Here is a 22,315-nt window from a genome sequence, read left to right on the forward strand (position 1 = left end):
TTTGGGGGGCTCTGAGCTGGGGCATTGAGCAAGGTGATGAGTTTCAGGGCAAAATTATGAGTTTTGGGGTGAAACATTGTGATTCGGGGGGCCCTGAGCTGGGCCGTTGGACAGGGTGATGCATTTGGGGGCAAAACGTCACAATTTGGGGGGCTCTGAGCCAGGGGCTTGGGCGAGTTGATGTGGTTTTGGGCAAAAATACAAGTTTTGGGGCACAATGTTGCTATTTGGGGGTCTCTGGGCTGGGGCGTTGGGCAAGGTGATGAGTTTTGGGGTGAAATGTTGTAATTTGGGGGGCTCTGAGCTGGGCCGTTGGGTGGGGTGATGTGTTTTGGGGCAAAATTATGAGTTTTGGGGTGAAATGTCACAATTTGGGGGTTTGAGCTGGGGCATTGGAGGGAGTAATGCATTTCGGGGCAAAATGATGAGTTTTGGGGTGAAATGTCACAATTTGGCGGGCTCTGAGCTGGGGCCTTGGGCGAGGTGATGCATTTTGGTGTGAAATGACACATTTTAGGGCAAAAAGCTGCTTTTCTCCGGGGGAAGCAGCATGGGGGGGGGGGGGGGGTGGCAAGAGGATGCTCCTGGCCAGCTGCATCCTGCATCCCACGTCCCGGGATCCACGTCACCCCGGGGCTGCCAGGAGGTGGGAAAAAAAACCCAAAAACCCCAAACCCCCCGATTTTCCAGGAAATGGCATGTTTGGCCTCAAAAGCTCCTTCGAAACCGGCCCCCAGATGAGTTTTGGGGCTGGATTTGCTCATCAGGAGGATGGTCCTGAAATGAAGGTGCAATCGTGGGGTTTTTTTTTAGGGGGGGCACCATGAAGCGCCGAGTGGGAAAACCCGATGGGTTTTGGAATGAATTTGGGCGGATTTTTGTGGGTTTTGGTGCCATCGGGGTCGCGCTGTCCTGCAGGGAAAATCCACCTCAATAAAGCACTTAAGATGCGAAACCAAACCTTTTTTTTGTTTGGGTTTTTTTCCCCTTAAAAAGCAGAATCTGGGCAAAGGGGAAACATTGGCGCTGCCCATCACTCCCTGCCCCCCGCTCTGGGCACTTTTGGGGGAGAATATTCCCCAAATCGGCCACAGGGGAGGAGGGGAAAAGCGCTTTGGGGTTATTCTTGCCTGCAAACCCCCTTCTTGGCCTTTTTCGGTTGAGCAGCTCCGCCTCGAGCCATCCAACACCCCTGAAAAAAGGGGGTTTTCCCTAAAAAATAAAGGGATGCCCGAGGGGTTTGGGGTGGCCCTTGGTGCTGTGCTGGGCCAAATGGTTTTCCCAAGGGATTTGGAACTCACGATGGCTTCACCAACGGCTCGGCCAGTTTGCAAGGGCGCAGCGTGGATTTGCAAGGATGCGACACGGATTTCCAAGCGTGCAGGGGTAACTCGGAAGCGTGCAGCATGGACTCGCAAGGATGCAAGGTGGGTTTGCGAGGCTCTAGCGCGGATTTGCAAGAATCCAGCGTGACTTTGCAAGGATGCAATGTGGATTTGCAAGGCTGCACGGCCGATCTGGAAGGATGCGGTGAGGATTTCCAGGGATCCGGTGTGGATTTGCAAGAACCCAGTGTGGATTTGTGAGGCAGCACCAAGAATTTTGAAGGGTGCGCTGTGGCTTTGCAAGGACGCAACTTGCATTTGCAAATCCAGGGCATGGATTTGCAAGGAGACAGCTTGGATTCGCAAGGGCACAAGATGAATTTTCAGGGATCCAGTGGAAATTTGCAAAGAGGCCATGTGCATTTGCAAAGGAGCACTGTGAACGTGCAGGGATCCAGCCCAGATTTGCAGGGATGCAATGTAGATCTGCAAGGATGCAATACAGATTTGCAAGGATCCGGTGCAGATCTGCAAGGATCAAATGCAGATTTGCAAGGATGCAATATAGATTTGCAAGGATCAGAGCCAGATTTGCAAGGATGCAGCGCTGCTTTGCAAGAATCCAGCGTGGATTTGCAAGGATCCAACGCAAATTTGCAAGGATCCAGCCCAGATTTGCAAGGATCCAGCCCAGATTAGCAGGGATCCAGCCCAAATTTCCACCCAACACCTGCACCCCAGCTCTCGACGGGGCCCTCCCCGGGGGGCGGGGGGCGGGCACCCCGTCATCCCCCCCGCGATCACCCCAACGATTTGAAGCAACATTTCCGGAGTTTTCTTCGGCATCCGATCGCAGCTACGAATTTCCGGCGGGGGCGGTTAAACGGGGCTCCGGGGTGGAAAAATAATCGTCGAGGTGCCGGCCTGCAACGCTTCCCACCCGCCATCGACGGGATCTAGTGGTTTCGGATCGTTTCCGCTCTCAAAATGGGGGTGTTTCCTCTTTTTTTTGGGGAGGGGTTCTCCGCTGGGTGAGGGGTACGTGGGCGTCCGTGTTCCCCCCCTGCTCCATGCCGCGGTGCACAACCTTTATACGAGACAGCGGAGAAGATACAAACGCATCGTGGGAGGCAAAAAAAAGGCTGTCACGGAGCGGCACCACCTCCTGATCGATTAATATGGATTACGATTCATTCTGAAACAGCATTCAAAAGCAGCTGGGCGACGCTGGCTTTGAAGCGAGGGGAAAAAACACAACAATGGGCAATTTGGGGTCAATAATCCGCAATTTTGGGGCAGCTGCTGGCCAAGTGGAGAAGATTAGACAAAATCCCCTGACTTATCCCCAAATGAGGGCTGGTAATGGCAACCAGGCAGGTTGGGTGCCCTGCTTGGGTGCGACCAGCACCAGGGGTTATTTTGGGGGTGAATTCAAGCAGATTTGGGATCATCGAGGTGGAGGGGGGGGTCAAGGGGACCCAGGCGTCCGGGCAGGGTGGTGGCAGATGTCACCGGAGCCATCGAGGGGGGGGACAGTGGCCAGGAATAGCCGAGGCCACGTGGTCAAACCCGTCTCCAAAGTGACCCCGGGGTGTCCTTGGGGACCTTGGTCCAGTCCCAGTGAGTGGGTCTTACTGGGGATACTGGGAGGACTGGGATTGGGGGGAGGGCGCTGGATGGGGCTGCTAACAGGGGTTTCTCGTTACGGCAGGGCCTCGTTAGTGTGACGGGGTGACATGGGGCAGAGCCAGGGGGGTGTCACCACCCCGGACCCCAGCGGTACTGGGAACACTGGGGGGAGGGGACATGGGGGGGGGGGCAGGAACAGGGACAGAGGGGACAGGGATGGGGGGGGCATGGAAAAGGCGGGGGACAAGGATGGGGGGACACAACTGGGGCATGATGGGGGACATGGGGGGGAACTGGGAGGGGTGTGGGGGGACTGGGATGGGGAATGGGGAGACTGGGAGGGCGTATGGGGGGAGTGGGGGGGACTGGGAGGGGGAACGGGGGAACTGGGGGCGCAGGGTTGGGGAATGGGGACTCGGGGGGGGCAGGACACCCGACCGCTGGTGCCACCCCCCCCAACATGTCCCCCCCCGTGTCCCCCCGTGTCCCCGCGGGCGCAGGGGGACCCTCCCCGGGGGGGCAGGAGGCGTCGCCGCTGGAGCGGGGGCTCCACGCCGTGGTGGGCACCTTCTACCAGTACGCCAGGGCCCCGGGGAGGGGGCAGGAGCCCAGCCTGGACCCCCCCGCCTTCCAGCGCCTGCTGCGCCACGAGCTGGGCCACCAGCTCAGCGTGAGTGTCCCCCCGGGGCGGGGGGGGCAACCGTCCCCCCACTGTCCCCCCACTGTCCCCCCGCGTGGCCCCACGTGGCCCTGCAGCCCCGCGGCCGCGCCGTACCGTGGCGGCCCTCCGTGTGCCCCCCCGTCCCCACGGTGTCCTTCCAGGTACCCCCCTCCCCGTCCCCACGGTGCCCCCCCGTGTCCCCCCCGTCCCCCAGGACCACGTGTCCCCCCCCCGCCCTGCCACGGGCCACAGCCACACGTGGGGTCACCAGCTCACCGCCAGTCCCGTGTCCCCTCGGGGTGTCCCCCCACGGCCCCCTGGTCCCGCCGTGGCCCCGAGCCACGGGCAGTGCCACCACCTCCCCCCTGTCCCCTCCTGTCCCCGCCTGCCACCGCGTCGTCCCAGATGTCCCCATGTCCCCCCAGAGTGTCCCCCCACGTGTCCCCGATGTCCCCAGGGCATTCCCCAACATGTCCCCATGTCCCCTTCTGCCGTGGCCCCCATCCACGAGCAGCGCCACCACCTCCCCCCTGTCCCCACGTCCCCTCCTGTCCCTGCCTGCCACCGCGTCGTCCCAGATGTCCCCATGTCCCCCCATAGTGTCGCTCCACGTGTCCCCATGTTCCCAGGGCATTCCCCGACATGTCCCCACGTCCCCTGGTCCCACCACGGCCCCCACCCACGAGCAGTGCCACCACCTCCCCCCTGTCCCCACGTCCCCTCCTGTCCCTGCCTGCCACCGCGTCGTCCCAGATGTCCCCATGTCCCCCCAGAGTGTCCCCCCACGTGTCCCCTCCAACACGTCTCCAATGTCCCCATGGCATTCCCCAACATGTCCCACGTCCCCTGGTCCCACCACGGCCCCCACCCACGAGCAGCGCCACCACCTCCCCTCGCGTCCCCTCCTGTCCCTGCCTGCCACCGCGTCCCCCCCCCGCCCCCGGCCGTCCCCGTGTCCCCGTGCGTCCCCCTGCCCACACGCCGCCCGCAGGACACGGGCCAGCCCCAGGCCGTGGCCGCCATCTTCGCGCTGCTGGACGCCAACAGGGACCGGCGCATCTCCTTCGACGAGTACTGGCACTTGGTGGCCTGGCTCTGCCACGTCCTGCGGCACCGCCATTACGGGGCCACGCCGGCCCCCCCGCCCCCCGGCCTCTGCGGGGACCCCGACGGCCCCTGCCCGGCCCCCGACGCCGCCCCGCCGGCCCCGGCCCACGGAGACGGCCACCGGTGACCCCCCGGCCACGCGGGGACCGGGACGGGGACGGGGACGCCCCGGGGGACGGGCGCGGGGCTGCCGGGCGCCCCAACTCCTGCCGCTCGGACCCCGAATCGCTCCCGGCAGCGGCCGCCCCTCAGCCCCACGGTCGCCGGAGACGGGGCGAACCGGGTCCCACGGGGACGGCCCCGGCCCCCCCGGGGGGACCCCGGGCTCGGGACGGGAGGAGAAACGGCTGAACCCCCTTCGGATACGCAAAATGTCCCGGGAAAATAATAAAAGAGACCCAGAAAAGGGAACGCTGAGGTGGGGAGCGTGCAAACGGGGGGGCGGGGGGGGTGGGGAGGTGGCAAAGGTGGGGGCTGCCCCACAGGGACCCCCAGCCCCATAGGGACTCCCCCTGTCCCACAGGGACCCCCTGCCCCACAGGGACTCCCCCTGTCCCACAGGGACCCCCAGCCCCATAGGGACTCCCCCTGTCCCACAGGGACCCGCAGCCCCATAGGGACCCCCAGCCCCATAGGGAATGTCTCCTCCCCCACAGGGTCCTCTCCTGACCCATGGGGTCCCTCGGACCCTTAGGGTGCTCTTCCGCCACCCACAGACCCCCCCGAACATATAGGGCCCCCCCCTGCCCCATAGCCCCCCCTCGCTGCCCACAGCCCCCGGCCACTGTCCCTCGGCTCAGGCAGCCCTGGGGCTCCCGGATGGGCGCAGCTCTGTCCTGGCCACGCCCCCTGCAAGGCCACGCCCCCTCAGACCCCGCCCACCGGACCCAGCCCCCGCCCCGCCCGAATTCCGACCCCGCCCCATCTCAGGACCCGCCCTCAGCCCCGCCCTGCCCAAAGCTCAGTCCCCGCCCCTCTCCGGGTCCCCTGATCGAGCCCCGCCCCCAGCCTCGTCCCATTCACACCGCGGCCCAGGCCCCGCCCTCTCCCAGGCTCCGCCCCCCCGGGCAGGCGAGGGCTGCCCATGGGGCAGAGGGAGCCCTATAGGGCCGGGGAGGGTCCTATGGGCCAGGGGGGGTCCATGGGCAGCGGGAGAGCACCCTAAGGGTTCGAGGGACCCCATGGGTCAGGAGAGGACCCTATAGGGGAGGGGACGTTCTCTATGGGGCAGGGAGGTATCTGTGGGGCAGAAGGGTCCCTATGGGGCGGGAGAGGTCCCTGTGGGGCAGAGGGACGCCTATAGGGCACGAGAGGACCCCATGGGTCAGGAGAGGACCCTGTGGGGGAGGGGACATTCCCTATGGGGCAGGGAGGTCCCTGTGGGGCAGGGAGGTCCCTGTGGGACAGGGAGTCCCTGTGGGACAGGGGGAGTCCCTATGGGGCAGGGGGTCCCTGTGGGGCTGGGGGTCCCTGTGGGACAGGGGGAGTGCCTATGGGACAGGGGGTCCCTGTGGGACAGGGGGAGTCCCTGTGGGGCTGGGGGTCCCTGTGGGACAGGGGGAGTCCCTATGGGACAGGGGGTCCCTGTGGGGCAGGGGGTCCCTGTGGGACAGGGGGAGTCCCTATGGGGCTGGGGGTCCCTGTGGGGCAGCCCCCACCTTTGCCACCTCCCCACCCCGCCCTCCCCCCGTTTGCACGCTCCCCACCTCAGCGTTCCCTTTTCTGGGTCTCTTTTATTATTTTCCCGGGACATTTTGCGCCCCAACAGGAGTTGGGGCGCCCGGCAGCCCCGCGCCCGTCCCCCGGGGCGTCCCCGTCCCCGTCCCGGTCCCCGCGTGGCCGGGGGGTCACCGGTGGCCGTCCCCGTGGGCCGGGGCCGGCGGGGCGGCGTCGGGGGCCGGGCGGGGGCCGTCGGGGTCCCCGCAGAGGCCGGGGGGCGGGGGGGCCGGCGTGGCCCCGTAATGGCGGTGCCGCAGGACGTGGCAGAGCCAGGCCACCAAGTGCCAGTACTCGTCGAAGGAGATGCGCCGGTCCCTGTTGGCGTCCAGCAGCGCGAAGATGGCGGCCACGGCCTGGGGCTGGCCCGTGTCCTGCGGGCGGCGTGTGGGCAGGGGGACGCACGGGGACACGGGGACGGCCGGGGGCGGGGGGGGACGCGGTGGCAGGCAGGGACAGGAGGGGACGCGAGGGGAGGTGGTGGCGCTGCTCGTGGGTGGGGGCCGTGGTGGGACCAGGGGACGTGGGACATGTCAGGGAATGCCCTGGGAACATGGGGACACGTGGAGTGACACTATGGGGGGACATGGGGACATCTGGGACGACGCGGTGGTAGGCAGGGACAGGAGGGGACGTGGGGACAGGGGGGAGGTGGTGGCACTGCTCGTGGGTGGGGGCCGTGGTGGGACCAGGGGACGTGGGGACATGTCGGGGAATGCCCTGGGAACATGGGGACACGTGGAGCGACACTATGGGGGGACATGGGGACATCTGGGACGACGCGGTGGCAGGCAGGGACAGGAGGGGACGTGGGGACAGGGGGGAGGTGGTGGCGCTGCTCGTGGATGGGGGCCACGGCAGGAGAAGGGGACATGGGGACACGTGGGGGGACACTCTGGGGGGACATGGGGACATCTGGGACGACGCGGTGGCAGGCGGGGACAGGAGGGGACGGGGGGAGGTGGTGGCACTGCCCGTGGCTCGGGGCCACGGCGGGACCAGGGGGCCGTGGGGGGACACCCCGAGGGGACACGGGACTGGCGGTGAGCTGGTGACCCCACGTGTGGCTGTGGCCCGTGGCAGGGCGGGGGGGGGACACGTGGTCCTGGGGGACGGGGGGGACACGGGGGGGGCACCGTGGGGACGGGGAGGGGGGTACTGGAAGGACACCGTGGGGACGGGGGGGCACACGGAGGGCCGCCACGGTACGGCGCGGCCGCGGGGCCGCGGGGCCACGCGGGGGGACAGTGGGGGGACAGTGGGGGGACGGTTGCCCCCCCCGCCCCGGGGGGACACTCACGCTGAGCTGGTGGCCCAGCTCGTGGCGCAGCAGGCGCTGGAAGGCGGGGGGGTCCAGGCTGGGCTCCTGCCCCCCCCCCGGGGCCCTGGCGTACTGGTAGAAGGTGCCCACCACGGCGTGGAGCCCCCGCTCCAGCGGCGACGCCTCCTGCCCCCCCGGGGAGGGTCCCCCTGCGCCCGCGGGGACACGGGGGGACACGGGGGGACACGGGGGGGGACATGTTGGGGGGGGGTGGCACCAGCGGTCGGGTGTCCTGCCCCCCCCCGAGTCCCCATTCCCCAACCCTGCGCCCCCAGTTCCCCCGTTCCCCCTCCCAGTCCTCCTCAGTCCCCCCATATCCCCAGTCCCCCCATCCCTGTCCCCCCAGTCCCTCCCAGTCCCCCCATACCTCCCTCCTTGTCGCCCCCGTCCCTCCCCATGTCCCCTCCATCCTCCACCCCAGTCCCCCCCAGTCCCCCCACACCCCATCACTGTCCTCTCCAGTCCCCCCAGTCCTCTCCAGTCCCCCCAGTCCCCCCATACCCCATCCCACTCCTCCCCGACCCCCCCCCGTCCCCAGTCCCCCCGCCCCAGCCCCCCCATCGACCCCCATCCCCAACCCTGCCCCTCCCTGTCCCCCCATTACCCCAACCCTGTGCCCCCCCCGTCCCTGTCCTCCTCATTCCAGTCCCCCCAGTCCCCCCATATCCCCCGTCTCCCCCACCCTGTACCCATCCCAGTCCCTCCCGTCCACCCACCCCTGTCCCCCCCCAGACCCCCCCATTGTCCCCATCTCCATCCCGGCTCCTCCCAGTCCCCCCCTTCCCCATCCCGGTCCCCCCCCCTAGTCCCCCATTCCCCAGCTCTGTCCCCCCAGTCCCTGTCCTCCTCACTCCAGTCCCACCAATATCCCCAGTCCTCCCATCCGCGTCCCCCTGCGTCCCTCCCAGTCCCCCCCCCGTTCCCATCCCTTTCCCTCCTGTCCCCCCCACCCGTCACCCCCATGTCCCCTCCATCTTCCCCCCCAGTTCCCCCAGTCCCCCCACACCCCCATCACTGTCCTCTCCAGTCCCCCCAGTCCTCCCACTCCCCCCAGTCCCTGTCCTCCTCATTCCAGTTCCCCCCATATCCCCAGTCCCCCCCCATTGTCCCCATCTCCATCCCTGCCCCTCCCAGTCCCCCCATTCCCCAACCCTGTCCCCCCCAGTCCTCCCATACCCCCCCAGTCCCTGTCCTCATTCCAGTCCCCCCCAGTCCCCCCATATCCCCAGTCCCCCCACCATTGTCCCCGTCTCCATCCCTGCCCCTCCCAGTGTCTCCCAGTCACTCCCAGTCCCCCCAGTCCCCATACCCTCATCCCTGTCCCCACCGGGGGCTGCGGCCGCCTGCTTCTGCCCCATTGCCCCCCCAGTACTGAGGGGTCCCTGCAACCAGACACCCCATTACTACCAGTTCACCCCCCCGGGTCCCACCCAGCACCCACTGGGCCCAGTAACCTCCCCACACTGGTCCCAGCACTCCCCCACCCCAGGGCTGGTGCCAGCACCCAGCCTATACTGGCCCAGTAGCCCGTCTGGACAGGTTCCAGCATCCGCCCACCCAGGATCCCTCCCAGTATCTGCTCTGGACTGGTTCCAGCACCCACACCCAGCCTGAACTGGTGCCAGTATCCACCCTGCAATGGTCCCAGCACCCTCTCTTGGCCTCTACTGGTCTCAGCATCCCCCCCTGAACTGGTCTCAGTACCCACTCTTGGCCTGAACTGGTCCCAGCACCACCCTGAACTGGTCCCAGCATCCTTCCCTGAACTGGTCCCAGTATCCCTTCTGAACTGCTCCCAGTATCCCTTCTGAACTGGTCCCAGTATCCCTTCTGAACTGGCTCCTGTATCCCTCCTGAACTGGTCCCAGGACCCACTCTTGGCCTCAGCTGGTCCCAGCATTCACCCAGGCCTAAACCGGTCCCAGTATCTGGCCTGAACTGGTGCCGGCATCCCCCTGAACTGGTCCCAGCACCCACAGTGGCCTGAACTGATGCCAGTATACCCCCTGAACTGGTCCCAGCATCTCTTCCTGAACTCATCCCAGCATCCCTCCCTTGAACTGGTCCCAGTACCCACCCTGAGCTGAACTGGTCCCAGTATCCTCGATGAACGGGTCCCTGTAACTCCTTTGAACTGGTCCCAGTATCCACCCTGGTCCCAATATCCTCCATGAACTGGTCCCTGTAACCCCCTTGAACTGGTCCCAGTACCCATTCTTGACCAGAGCTGGTGCCAGCACCCATCCTGAACAGGTCCCAACATCCCTGCCCTGAACTGGTCCCCATATCCCCCCCTGAACTGGTCCCAGTCCCCATTCTTGGCCTGAACTGGTCCATCACCTCCTGCCCAGAATTCCTCCCAGCATCCATCCTACACTGGTCCCAGTATCCCCCCCGAACTGCTCCCAGCATCCATCCTATACTGGTCCCAGCATCCCCTCTGAACTGCTCCCAGCATCCATCCCATACTGGTCCCAGTATCCCCCCTGAACTGCTCCCAGCATCCATCCCATACTGGTCCCAGCATCCCCCCTGGCCTGAACTGGTCCCAGTCCCCATTCTTGGCCTCAACTGGTCCATCACCCCCCGACTAGAATTCCGCCCAGCATCCATCCTACACTGGTCCCAGTATCCCCCCTGAACTGCTCCCAGCATCCATCCCATACTGGTCCCAGCATCCCCCCTGGCCTGAACTGGTCCCAGTCCCCATTCTTGGCCTCAACTGGTCCATCACCCCCCACCTAGAATTCCGCCCAGCATCCATCCTATACTGGTCCCAGTATCCCCCCCAAACTGCTCCCAGCATCCATCCTACACTGGTCCCAGTATCCCCCCCTGAACTGCTCCCAGCATCCACCCTATACTGGTCCCAGTACGCCCCTTAGACTGGTATGGGGGTCCCCTACCTGGGTGGGTGCTGCCTGCCCGCTGCCTGCCCGCTGCCTGCCAGACACTGGGCAGCACCCAGGCGTCCAGGCGCCGCTGATTCACTGGGCCTGGCCCCCCCCGCCCCCCCGCAGCACCCAGACCCCCCCCCTTGCCACCCACGGGGGGGGGACGGACTCCAGCATCCGGGGGCTGCACCCAAGGGTGCTGCGGGGGGGGGAGTGGATCCCTATTGCTGAGGTCTGGGGGGGGCAGGGGGGGTTTGGGGGGGGGATAAGATTGGGGGGGTGTTTGGGGGGGGGATGCTGGGGGGGGAAGGAGTGGATTGGGGTGGGGGGGACACGGGTGGGGGTGTGGGGGGACGGGACCCCCAGGAGGGGGTCGGGGGGGGGTTGGATGGGGGGGGGGGGGCGGACACACAAACCCGCGTGGGGGGAGGGATCTGCTCGGGGTGATGCGGGGGGGAGAGCGGAACTGATTGTGACCCACCGTGGGGAACTGGGGTGGAGGAGGCTGGGAATGGGAGCTGCTGGGGGGACTGGGAGCTGGGGAGGTACTGGGGGGACTGGGAGGCGACTGGGGGAACTGGGACCTGGGGAGGTACTGGGGGGACTGGGGGAACTGGGATCTGGGGAGGTACTGGGGGGACTGGGAGGCGACTGGGGGAACTGGGGAGGTGCTAGGGGAACTGGGATCCAGGGGGTACTGGGGAACCGGGAGTCTACTGGGGGGAACTGGGATCGGGGGAGCTGCTGGGAGAACTGGGATTCAGGGGGCTACTGGGGGGGACTCGGATCCAGGGAGCTGCTGGGGGAAACTGGGAGCTGGGGAGATACTGGGGGAACTGGGATCGGGGGGGACTACTGGGGGGGACAGGGATCTGGGGAGCTGCTGGGGAGACTGGGATTTGGGGAGCTACTGGGGCAACTGGAAGTCTACTGGGTGGAACTGGGATCTGGGGAGCTGCTGGGGGAAGTGGGATCCAAGGGGGGACTGGGATCTGGGGGGCTACTAGGAGGAACTGGGATCTGGGGAGCTACTGGGGGAACTGGGAGTCTACTGGGGAGAACTGGGATTGAGGGGGCTACTAGGGGGGGAACTCGGATCCAGGGAGCTGCTGGGGGAAACTGGGAGCTGGGGAGATACTGGGGGAACTGGGATGCAACTGGGGGAACTGGGATCCAAGGGGCTACTGGGGGGACTAGGATCTGGAGAAATACTGGGGGAAGTGAGATCCAGCGGGGACTGGGATCTGGGGGGTTACTGGGGGGAACTGGGATCCAAGGGACTGCTGGGGGAACTGGGAGGCTATTGGGGGAACTGGGAGTCTACTGGGGGGACTGAGATCTGGGGTGGTACTGGGGCACTGGGACACTACTGGGCGGACTGGGATCTGGGGAGCTGCTGGGGGGAACTGGGATCTGGGGAGCTACTGGGGGAACTGGGAGTCTACTGGGGGAACCGGGAGTCTACTGGGGGAACCGGGATCTGGGAAGGTACTGGGAGAACTGGAAGTCTTCTGGGGTTACTGGGATCCGGGGAGCTGCCTCGGGGCCATGCCCGTGCCTCCGCTGCGTCCCTATGTCCAGAGTCTATAGGGGTGCATGTCGCCTATAGGCGCCCACAGGTCCCGGCTGGATCGGGCGCTGGGACCCAGCGGGGCTCCCCCGGCGGGGGGGGGGCGGGGCTCCACGGGGGGCGGGGCTGATTGAAGCCCGCCGGGGCGCGCGGCCCCTGACTCGATCGCGATCGGCGGCGGCTTCAGACCCGGGAGTGACCGGTGCCAGTATCGGTCCCGTACTGGTCCCAGTCAGCCCCGAACCGGCGCCAGCATCCGTCCCGTACTGGTCCCAGTAACTCCCCTGAACCTGTACCAGCACCTCCCACAGCGCCCCGCCCCCCGAGACTCCGCCCCCTTTAATTAAGGCCCATTTCTCATTCAATCACCAACTCCCTCCCCAGTCAACGCGCTTGGAAATCCCCTTTTCCCTCAAACCCAATGTCAAATCCCGCTTTTCCCCCCAAAAAACCCACCTGGTTTTTGTCATCAACCAAAAATCACCACTCACACCACTTCAAAACCCATTTTGCCTTTAAAAATCATTATTTTCTCCAAATCCCTTCATTTATCCCCCCAAAAAACTAAGTATCCCTCCCCCCCCCAAACCTCTGCGGGTTCTTCTTGCAGAAAACATCACTATTTTTTCTCAAAACTTGTTTTTTTTCCCCTCAAAAATCCACTCTTCCCCCAACTCTACCTCTCATAAATTTGCATTTTCCTCCCCTCAGAACAACCCCATTTTTTTCCCCTCAGTAAATCTCCACTTTATCCCCTCCCAAGAACCTGTTTTTCTCTCAGAGAACCCCGACTTGTTCTCAAAACCGACTTTTTTCTCAAAACCCTGTTTTTATTATAAAAAAATAATTCTCACAAAATGCCACTCTTTAAAAAAAAACACAAAACCCCACCTTTTCCCCCACAGAATACCTTTTCCTCTTGGGGAAAAAAACCCCAAGCCAAACCCAAACACCAGAAAAAACAGAATTTTTTCCTCCTCAGGGAACCCTGATTTTCACCAAATCCGCTTTTTTTTTTTTCCCCTCAACCCCCTTTTTTTCCCCCTGAAATCCCTTTTTTTCCTCACTGCCTCCCTCCCCCCCTCGGAAATGCCTCCCCGGTTTGGGGTGCCTGGTTCTGAAGGAATTGGGGTGCCAGGATCCCAAAGGACTGGGGTGCTCTGGATCAGGGTGCTCAAATCCTAAGGGATTGGGATGCCCAGACCCCAAGGGATTGGGGTCCAAAGGGACTGGGGTGCCCAGATCCCAAGGGATCAGGGTCCCAAGGGATTGGGTTCCTTGGCATTGGGGTGCCCAGACCGCAAGGGATCGGGGTCCCAAGAGATCGGTGTGCCCAGACCCCGAGAGACTGGGGTGCTCAGGATCAGTGTGCTAGAGCCCCAAGAGATCAGGGTGCCCAAAACCGGGGTGCCCGAGTCCCAAGGGATTAGGCTGCCTGGGATTGGGATGCCCAGACCCTGAGGGATTGGGGTGCCTGGACCCCAAGGGTGCTCAGGATCAGGGTGCTGGGGCCTCAAAAGATTGGGGTTCTTGGGATCGGGGTGCCCGTGTTCTAAGGAATTGGGGTGCCTGGGTCCGAAGGGATTAGCTTGCCCAGGATCCAGGGTGCCCCAGCCCCAAGAGATGGGGGTGCTCAGGATCAGGGTGCTGGGGGCCCAATGGATCAGGGTGCCAGGACCCCAAAAGACTGGGGTTCTCAGGATCAGGGTGCCCTGGCCCAAAGGGATTGGGGTGCTGGGACTCCAATGGATGAGGGTGCCAGGGATTGGGGTGCCTGGACCCTAAAAGATTGGGGTTCTTAGGATTAGGGTGCCCATGTCCTGAGGGATTGGGGTGCCTGGACCCTGAGAGATTGGGGTGCTCAGGATTAGGATGCCAGAATCCCATGGGATTGGGGTCCCGAGGGATCAGGATGCTGAGATCGGGGTGCCTGGGCCCCATGGGATTAGGGTTCCTGGGACGGGGGTGCCTGGACCCCAAGCAATCAGGGTACTTGGGATCAGGGTGCTGGGGCCCCCAAAATTTGGGGTGCCTAGGATTAGGGTGTTTAGCGTCGGGGTGCCCAGACCCCAAGGAATTGGGGTGCCTGAGTCCTAAGGAATTAGGCTGTCTGGAACCGTGGTGCCGGAGCCCTGAGGGATGGGGGTACCCCAAAACCATGTGCTTGGGGGGCACCCAGGGATGAAGGTACTGGGGAGGGGGGGTGCCCCATCACCCCGGAATCGGGGGACCCCAAGAACCAACTGCCCTCACGTGCCTGCCCGGGGTAGGGGGGAGGCTGACGGGGGACAGGGGTCCCCCCCCGGGATCGATCGCCAACGTTAAGCGCTGTGTTTCTGCCTTTTCCAGAAGCGTTTGACGTCGGGGTGCCCGCCGGGGGTCACCACCATCAACCGTCTCCCGGGGTTTTCGAAAACCAGTACTCCCAGTGCCCGCGCGTGGTCCCGCAGCACCTCGAAATCCACCTGCGACAGGAACTGGTTGTACAGCACCCCTGGAAGTGGCGGGGGAGGGGGTGGGGGAAGAAGAGGAGGAGGAGGGTGTTGGTTTCAGCTGGGGACATTCCCACTGGAATTGTCACCTCCCGCTGGGGACCCGCCGCCATCCGCTCGACAGCAGCCGGCACCTTCCAGGGGTCCCTTGGGGTGGTCACCTTCTTTTTGGGGATGCCACCACCCCGTGGGACCACCTCAGGGGCTGTCACCTCCCCTTGGGGACATCACGGACAGCTTTGGGACCCCTGAAGCTGCCACCTCCCCGTAGGTGTCGTCGTCCCCCCCCCCAGCCATGCCAGGGCTGCCACGTCCCCAGCATTGGGGACACCCTAAGGATGCCAGTTCCCACGGGGGGGGGCTCCCCTAAAGGCCCTGGGGACCCCCCCCAGAAATGCCACATTCCCGCCCCCCCCCCCACCGTGGGGACACCGAGGTGACCCCCCCCCTCGCTCCTCACCCTCGGAGAAGCGCAGCCGGTCCCGCTCCAGCTCCCACAGGCGGATCTGGTCGGTGATGGTGGGAGGCAGCACTGGGGTCTGGGGGTGCAAGGGCAGCGTGGAGCCAGGTGTCTGGGGACCCCCCCACACCCGGGAACCCCTCCACCCCACCCAGGGGGGACCCCCAGGCACCTGGGACCGACCCCCCCACCCATGAACCCATGGACCCGGGCACCCACCTGCTTGGCCATGACGGGGTGCGCCCGGGTGCGGAGGAAATGGATGATCTGGGGAGGGGGAAACGTTAGTGGGGGGCACCCCAATATTTCTCGGGGGACCCCAATACAGCTGTGAGCTGCCCTAATACCCCCATGGGTACCCCAACACGCTCAAGAGCACCCCAATATCACTCTGTGGGACACCCCAATGCCCCCAACACCCTCAAGAGCACCCCAATACCCCTCTGTGAGACACTCCAATGCCCCCAACACCCTCAAGAGCACCCCAATATCCCTCTGTGAGACACCCCAATGCCCCCAACACCCTCAAGAGCACCCCAATACCCCTCTGTGAGATACCCCAATGCCCCCAACACCTCCTGGGGGACCCCAACACCCTCAAGAGCACCCCAATACCCCTCTGTGAGACACCCCAATGCCCCCAACACCCTCAAGAGCACCCCAATACCCCTCTGTGAGACACCCCAATGCCCCCAACACCTCCTGGGGGACCTCAACACCCTCAAGAGCACCCTCATATCCCTCTGTGAGACACCCCAACGTCCCAAATACCTGCTGGGGGGACCCCAATATCCCCTGGGTGACGCTAATACCCCCAGAAGCACCCCCATATCCCTCTTTGATGTACCCCAACCCCCCCAAGAGCACCTCAACACCCCCCTGGGAGGCACCCTGATACCCCCAGGGGCACCCCGATGCCCCCCAGCCCCCTCCAGCACGTCCCCATGTCCCCCCCATACGCCCCCCCCCCAACCCCGCCGCCGCGTCCCCACCTGGTCGGCAGTGATGCCGTTGGCGATGGCCGCCTGCACGCTGTCCCTTGTCACCTGGGCCACCACCAGGTTGGGGAAACGATAGAGAAGCTCGGAGAAAAGGGCGATGAGGGCGATCTGCAGCTCCGAGTCTTGCAGGGGGGGGAACGACACAACAAACACACAGGGGGACAATAAGGGACATGGAGACAGGATGGGTGGGGGGGGACAAGGTGACATGGGGGTCAGGAGAAGCAGAGATGAAGGATGAGGGACACAAAGGGACATGGGGAACAGAACGAGACAAGCGACAGATGAGCAAGGGACGTGGCGGGGGGGGGTACCTGGACATCTGGGTCCCCGGTGTCACCCCCCGCGGGGACAGGGGAGGGGGCAGGGGTCCTACCTGTGTAGGCGTAGATGCGGTAGTTGGTCTCGACGAGCACGAAGCCGTGGGCGTCGGGTTCGGGGGGGGCCCCCGATGTCCCCGAGGCCAGCGCGATGGCCAGGCGCGTGGGGTAGAAGCGGCGGGATTTGCGCTGGGGGTGGGGGGAAGGACGGGACGGGACACGACACACACGGAGGGGGACAGAGTCAGGATGGGGACAAGGAGGTGACAGGGACGAGGGACGTGGAATCAAGGACACGGCTGTGGGGACGGGGACAATCCCCAACCCCTGAGGGGGGTCCTGTCACCTCCCAGTGTCCCCTGTCCCCCTCCCTGCGCGTCCCTTGTGCTCCCCGCCATGTCCCCCTGTTGTCCCCCCCACCCCGGGTCACCTTTCTCTGGAAGACCAGCCCGAACTCGCGCAGGTGCTGCAGGAAGGTGAGCAGGGACTCACTCATGCCCTCCACGGAGTAATCCTGGGGACAGGTGCTCCCAGTTACTCCCAGTAACCCCCAGTTACCCCAGCCCTCCACGGAGTAATCCTGGGGACAGGTGCTCCCAGTTACTCCCAGTAACCCCCAGTTACCCCAGCCCTCCACGGAGTAATCCTGGGGACAGGTGCTCCCAGTTACTCCCAGTAACCCCCAGTTACCCCAGCCCTCCACGGAGTAATCCTGGGGACAGGTGCTCCCAGTTACTCCCAGTAACCCCCCATTACCCCAGGCCTCCACAGAGTAATCCTGGGGACAGGTGCTCCCAGTCACTCCCAGTAACCCCCCGTTACCCCAGCCCTCCACGGAGTAATCCTGGGGACAGGTGCTCCCAGTTACTCCCAGTAACCCCCCGTTACCCCAGGCCTCCACGGAGTAATCCTGGGGACAGGTGCTCCCAGTTACTCCCAGTAACCCCCCGTTACCCCAGGCCTCCACGGAGTAATCCTGGGGACAGGTGCTCCCAGTTACTCCCATTACCCCAGCCCTCCACGGAGTAATCCTGGGGACAGGTGCTCCCAGTTACTCCCAGTAACCCCCCGTTACCCCAGGCCTCCACGGAGTAATCCTGGGGACAGGTGCTCCCAGTTACTCCCATTACCCCAGCCCTCCACGGAGTAATCCTGGGGACAGGTGCTCCCAGTTACTCCCAGTAACCCCCAGTTACCCCAGCCTTCCACGGAGTAATCCTGGGGACAGGTGCTCCCAGTTACTCCCAGTAACCCCCCATTACCCCAAGCCTCCACGGAGTAATCCTGGGGACATGTGCTCCCAGTTACTCCCAGTAACCCCCCGTTACCCCAGGCCTCCACGGAGTAATCCTGGGGACAGGTGCTCCCAGTCACTCCCAGTAACCCCCCGTTACCCCAGCCCTCCACGGAGTAATCCTGGGGACAGGTGCTCCCAGTTACTCCCAGTAACCCCCCGTTACCCCAGGCCTCCACGGAGTAATCCTGGGGGCAGGTGCTCCCAGTCACTCCCAGTAACCCCCAGTTACCCCAGGCCTCCACAGAGCAATCCTGGGGATGGGTGTTCCCAGTTACTCCCAGTAACCCCCAGTTACTGCAAGTAACCCCCAGTTACCCCAAACCTCCACAGAATAATCCTGCAGATAGATGCTCCCAGTTACCCCCAGTTACTCCCAGTAACCCACAGTTACTCCAACTAAGCCCCAGTTATCCCAGCTCTCCACAGAATAACGATGAGAACAGGTACTCCCAGTTACTCCCAGTAACCCACAGTTAGTCCCAGTAACCCTGTTACTCCCAGCCCTCCACAGAGCAATCCTGCAAACAGGTGCTCCCAGTTACACCCAGTTACTCCTACCAATCCCCAGTTACGCCAGCCCTCCAGGCAGTAATCCTGTGGACACCGCTCCCCGTTACCCCAAATAATCCCCAGTTACCCCAGCCCTCCAGGGAGTGATCCTGTGGACAGGCGCTCCCAGTTACTCCCAGTAACCCCCAGTTACCCCAGCCCTCCAGGGAGTGATCCTGTGGACAGGCGCTCCCAGTTATTCCCACCTTCCCCCAGTAACGCCCAGTTATCCCAGTTCTCTATGGACCAATCCTGGGCACAGCTGCTCCCAGTCACCCCAGTAACCCCCCCAACCCTCCAGAGAGCAACCCAGTGGGGTCACGGCAGTGGGAGGGGGGTCACATTCCCGGCTGCCTGGATCCCCCGCTGTGTCCCACAGCCCCCCCGGGGTGGGTGGGGGGCCCCCCCCAGTGCGCCCACCTTGCCGAGGGTGGAAAAGCTGAGCTGGAAGAGGAAGGAGAGAATCTCCACCAGATCCATACCCCGGGCCTGGGGGGGAACAAGGGGGCAGAGGGTTGGGGGGGGGAGCGGGGGATGGTTTAAGGGGGGTCCCGGTTTTGGGGGACCCCCTGGTTTTGGGGGACCCCCCCCCCCCTTATCTCACCTCCGCCCCTCGCAGATATTGGAGGACGAAATACCAGAGCTGGGCTGGGGTGTCGAGGAGGAGGAACTGGAACCCGGCCGAGGTGATACACGGCGCTTCTCCCCCCTCGCTGCGGGGCCCCCGTCAGTGCACCCCCAAACCATGGGGGGGTCCCCCCAAAAACCAGAAAGGGTCCCCCCAAACCGGGGGACGCACCTCAAAACCAGCCACGTGCCCCTGCCCTGAGTCACTTCCCTCCGCAGGGATCTGACCCTGCCAGGGACCCCCAAATCCCTCCTGGGGCCCCCCCCAAGGATCACCCCAAATCCCTCCCTTGGGACCCCGATACCCCCCAAGTCCTTCCCCCCCTCTGTGGACCCCCAGAAATCCCTCCCTGGGACTCCTCTACCCCACAACCCCCCCCATCACCCCCCCCACCTCCTCATTCCCCCCTGAACCCCATTAATCACCCCCCCGGACTCCCCCCAACCCTTCCCTGGGACCCCTGAACCCTCCAGGACACCCCAAAATCCCCTTCTGCAGCCCCTGGGGACACCCCCAAATCCCCGCCTCCCTCCTTCCCCAGGCTGTCAACCCTGAGATCCCCCCCCGCTAAAATCCTCCCCTGCTCCCCTGAATTTCCCCCCTGGGCCCCCCGAAATTTCCCCCTGGGCTCCCCCACCCCCCCCCCCGCCCCCCCTCACCTTTTCATAAGCCCGGCTTGAATAAGAAGCTGGGCCAAATCCTGACTCACAGCCGCGCTGGGAGACCCCACCATAAAGTGCAAAATCACCTAAAATCGAGGGGTACCTGCATACCTGGGTTCTCAGGACCTCCTTGGATATCGAGGTCCCCCCAGACCCCCCCCAAACCACCCCCCCACCCCAAGGCTCACCTCCCAGCGCTCCTCGGCGTACTTGTCCAGCGCCGGCACGTCGCGGGCGTGTTTGTCCGGCCCCAGCTGGCTCGTGTCATCCGACCAGGCTTTGCCCCTGCGCGCCAACCCTTTAACTTGATAATCCCCCCCCCGGGGATCTAGAAGCCCCCCAGTATCCCCCCAGTACCCCCAAATCTCAGTACCTGTCCCAGTATCCCCTTTATCCCCCACATTCCTTGCTACACTGGGTTCCCTGTGCCCCCCATTATCCCCCAGTTGCCCCAGGTTACCCCCCACTACACCTTGTGACCCCCAGGTACCCCCCATTACACCACATCACCCCAAATTACCCCCCCACAACCCTGTGATGCCCCCGTTACCCCCTCCCACCCCCCATCACCGCCTGTACCCCCATTACACCCCCAAGTTACTCCGGATCACCCCATTCCACCCCCACCCTCCCATCACCACCCATGACCCCCCCCTGCACCCCATATAACCCCCCCTCCCTATTATCCCCCCCATGGTCCCCCTTACTCTATGTCCCCCCCATTTGTCCCCATGTCCCCCCCCAACCCCACGTCCCCCTGATTTGTCACCGTTCCCCCCCCCCTCTTACCCCTCTGTCCCCCCATGACACCCTGTGTGTGTGTCCCCCCATCACTCACCCCCCCAGCAGGGCCACCCGCAGGTTCTGACGGAAATTGGGGTGCAGGGCCACCCCCGGCAGCCCCCCCGGCAGGGTGTGGGGGTGCCACAGCCGCAGCGCCAGCAGCACCTCTTGGCTCTCCGCCTGCTCCCTGCCCCCCCCCACCGTGGGTGCTCCCATCCAGCCCACGACCACCCTGGGCACCCCCCCTCCCACCCTGGAACACCCCCACCCAACCAGGACCCCCGAGGACTCCCCTGCACCCCATGGGATTCCTGTAGTCCCCCCCAAACCCCGAGAGGGTCCCCAAGGACCCTCCCACAATCACTGGGATCCCCAGAGATTCCCCCCCCCAGGGTCTCCCAATACCCCCAGGCCCCCCCCCCCAGCACCCCCAGGGCCCCCCCCAGCACCCTCAGCATCCCATGGGACCCCCAGGGACATCCCCATCACCCCCTGGGACCCCCTATCATTCTGCCAGGCCCCCCAGGCCCCCCCCCCGCCGCCAACACCCTCAGGGATCCCCCAGCACGCCCAGAGCCCCCCCTCCAGCACCTCCAGGTGTTCCCCAGGACCCCCGCCAGCACTCCCAGACCCACCCCAGCACCCATAGGGACCCCCTAGCCCCCACCCCAGCACTCCAGGCCCCCCCCAGCACCCCCAGGGCCCCCTCAGGGCCACCCAGAGCTCCCCCAGGACCCCTAGAGCCCCTGCCCTGAGCACCTCCAGGTGTTCCCCAGGGCCCCCCCCCACCACTCCCAGACCCACCCCAGCACCCTTAGGGATCCCCCCAGCCCCCCAAGGGTTCCCCCCCCCCCCCCAGCACCCACTTGCTGTGCTCCTTCTTCACCCAGAGCGTGACGGCGGCCTGGGGCAGGGGCTGCTCCAGGAACAGCATCCGCATCACCCCCGCCTGCGCCAACCCTGGCAGCTCCCTGGGGTGGGGGGGACGGGGACACGGGGGGGGGGGGGGTGCCCTGAGCCACGGGGGGGGAGCACCCCAAACCCCCCCCATGGCCACTGGGAGGAGGAGGGAGGGTACCCATGGGTGTCCCCACCTGCCCCAGGGGACATCGGGGTGCTCCAGTGGGGTGTAAGGTACGTGGGCGTCCTGGGGGGGGCTGGGTGCCCCTGGGGGGGGTGTCTGAGGTTTGGGGGGGGCTCACCGGAAAACGGCCAGGCAGGTGGCGGGGTGTCCATAGAGGCGGTCGAGGATGGGGGGGCTCAACCCCCGCAGGAATTCGTGCAGGTTCTTGCACTGTAGCTGCCCCCGGTGCAGGCGGGGGGGGGCGGTCTCCATCCGCACCCCCCTGTCACCCCGTCAGACGCCCTGTCAATCACACCGGGTCACCTGTCAATCACCCTGGGTCGCCCTGTCAATCACAGCGGCAGGGGTGGGAGGGCAGCACGGTGGGGTGAGCCCCCCCCAGGACGGTGTGTCACTGGGGGGGGGTACAGGGACACAGGGACGGGTGGGGGTGTCACCAGGTGGCCCCGGGGAACACACAGGGTGTCACTGTGTGACTGACACCCCCCACTCCCCTCCCACTGCCCCCCCAGTCCCTGCTGCCCCCCATTGCCCCCCCAGCCCCTCTTAGCCCCCCAATTCCTCCCCAACCCCTCTTAGCCCCCCAATTCCTCCCCAGCCCCTCTTGCCCCTCCCCCGGCCCCCAATCTGCCCCAATTCCCCCTCCATTACCCCAAATCTGTGTGTGTGTGTGTGTGTGTGTGTGTGTGTGTGTCCCCCAAATCTGCCCCATTGCCCCCCCCCAGCACTCACCGCACGCCCCGACTGATGGCGCGGCCCCGCCCCCTTTTTCCCGCCCTGCTCCGCGCCGGGCCACGTGGGGGCGCTGCTGGCCAC

General features: G+C 64.9%; 2 protein-coding genes across 3 annotated transcripts; one reads left to right on the forward strand and one right to left on the reverse strand.

Moving 5' to 3' along the window:
- The first annotated feature begins 2,865 nt into the window (after positions 1–2,865).
- On the forward strand, positions 2,866–5,118 carry LOC126035015 (protein S100-A16-like). Its single transcript, XM_049793101.1, has 4 exons — positions 2,866–2,945; positions 3,037–3,104; positions 3,455–3,624; positions 4,607–5,118. Exons 2-4 carry the CDS (start codon positions 3,062–3,064, stop codon positions 4,847–4,849), a joined length of 456 nt encoding a protein of 151 aa, XP_049649058.1. The 5' UTR covers positions 2,866–2,945; positions 3,037–3,061; the 3' UTR covers positions 4,850–5,118.
- A 7,933-nt stretch (positions 5,119–13,051) lies between these two features.
- GTF2H4 (general transcription factor IIH subunit 4) lies at positions 13,052–22,271 on the reverse strand. 2 transcript variants are annotated; one of them, XM_049792960.1, is made up of 14 exons: positions 22,232–22,271; positions 21,618–21,781; positions 21,282–21,386; positions 20,471–20,602; positions 19,821–19,917; positions 19,630–19,718; positions 18,947–19,055; positions 18,763–18,831; positions 16,927–17,010; positions 16,553–16,685; positions 16,168–16,298; positions 15,395–15,442; positions 15,176–15,254; positions 13,052–14,717 (listed from the first exon to the last, which is right to left on the reverse strand). In XM_049792960.1, the coding sequence occupies exons 2-14, from the start codon at positions 21,749–21,751 to the stop codon at positions 14,545–14,547; spliced, it is 1,383 nt and encodes a 460-aa protein (XP_049648917.1). In that variant the 5' UTR covers positions 21,752–21,781; positions 22,232–22,271; the 3' UTR covers positions 13,052–14,544. The 2 variants fall into 2 exon arrangements, with proteins under 2 accessions (XP_049648917.1, XP_049648916.1); XM_049792959.1 differs by lacking the exon at positions 22,232–22,271 and having other exon boundaries at positions 21,618–21,873.
- Positions 22,272–22,315: the final 44 nt, after the last annotated feature.

This window comes from Accipiter gentilis, chromosome 36, assembly GCF_929443795.1.
Source record: "Accipiter gentilis chromosome 36, bAccGen1.1, whole genome shotgun sequence".
Lineage (NCBI taxonomy): Eukaryota > Metazoa > Chordata > Aves > Accipitriformes > Accipitridae > Astur > Astur gentilis.

What these genes read in the sequence shown, in the direction of transcription:
- GTF2H4 (XM_049792960.1), bottom strand. Translation starts at nt 21,751, where the DNA reads ATGGAGACCGCCCCCCCCCGCCTGCACCGGGGGCAGCTACAGTGCAAG. An exon ending in ACCTGCCTGGCCGTTTTCCG is followed by an intron (nt 21,387 to 21,617) that starts GTGAGCCCCCCC and finishes CCCCCACCCCAG; the next exon opens with GGAGCTGCCAGGGTTGGCGC. An exon ending in CGGGTGGCCCTGCTGGGGGG is followed by an intron (nt 19,918 to 20,470) that starts GTGAGTGATGGG and finishes GTTGGCGCGCAG; the next exon opens with GGGCAAAGCCTGGTCGGATG.
- LOC126035015 (XM_049793101.1), top strand. Translation starts at nt 3,062, where the DNA reads ATGGGGCAGAGCCAGGGGGGTGTCACCACCCCGGACCCCAGCG. An exon ending in CACCACCCCGGACCCCAGCG is followed by an intron (nt 3,105 to 3,454) that starts GTACTGGGAACA and finishes CCGCGGGCGCAG; the next exon opens with GGGGACCCTCCCCGGGGGGG. An exon ending in AGCTGGGCCACCAGCTCAGC is followed by an intron (nt 3,625 to 4,606) that starts GTGAGTGTCCCC and finishes CGCCGCCCGCAG; the next exon opens with GACACGGGCCAGCCCCAGGC.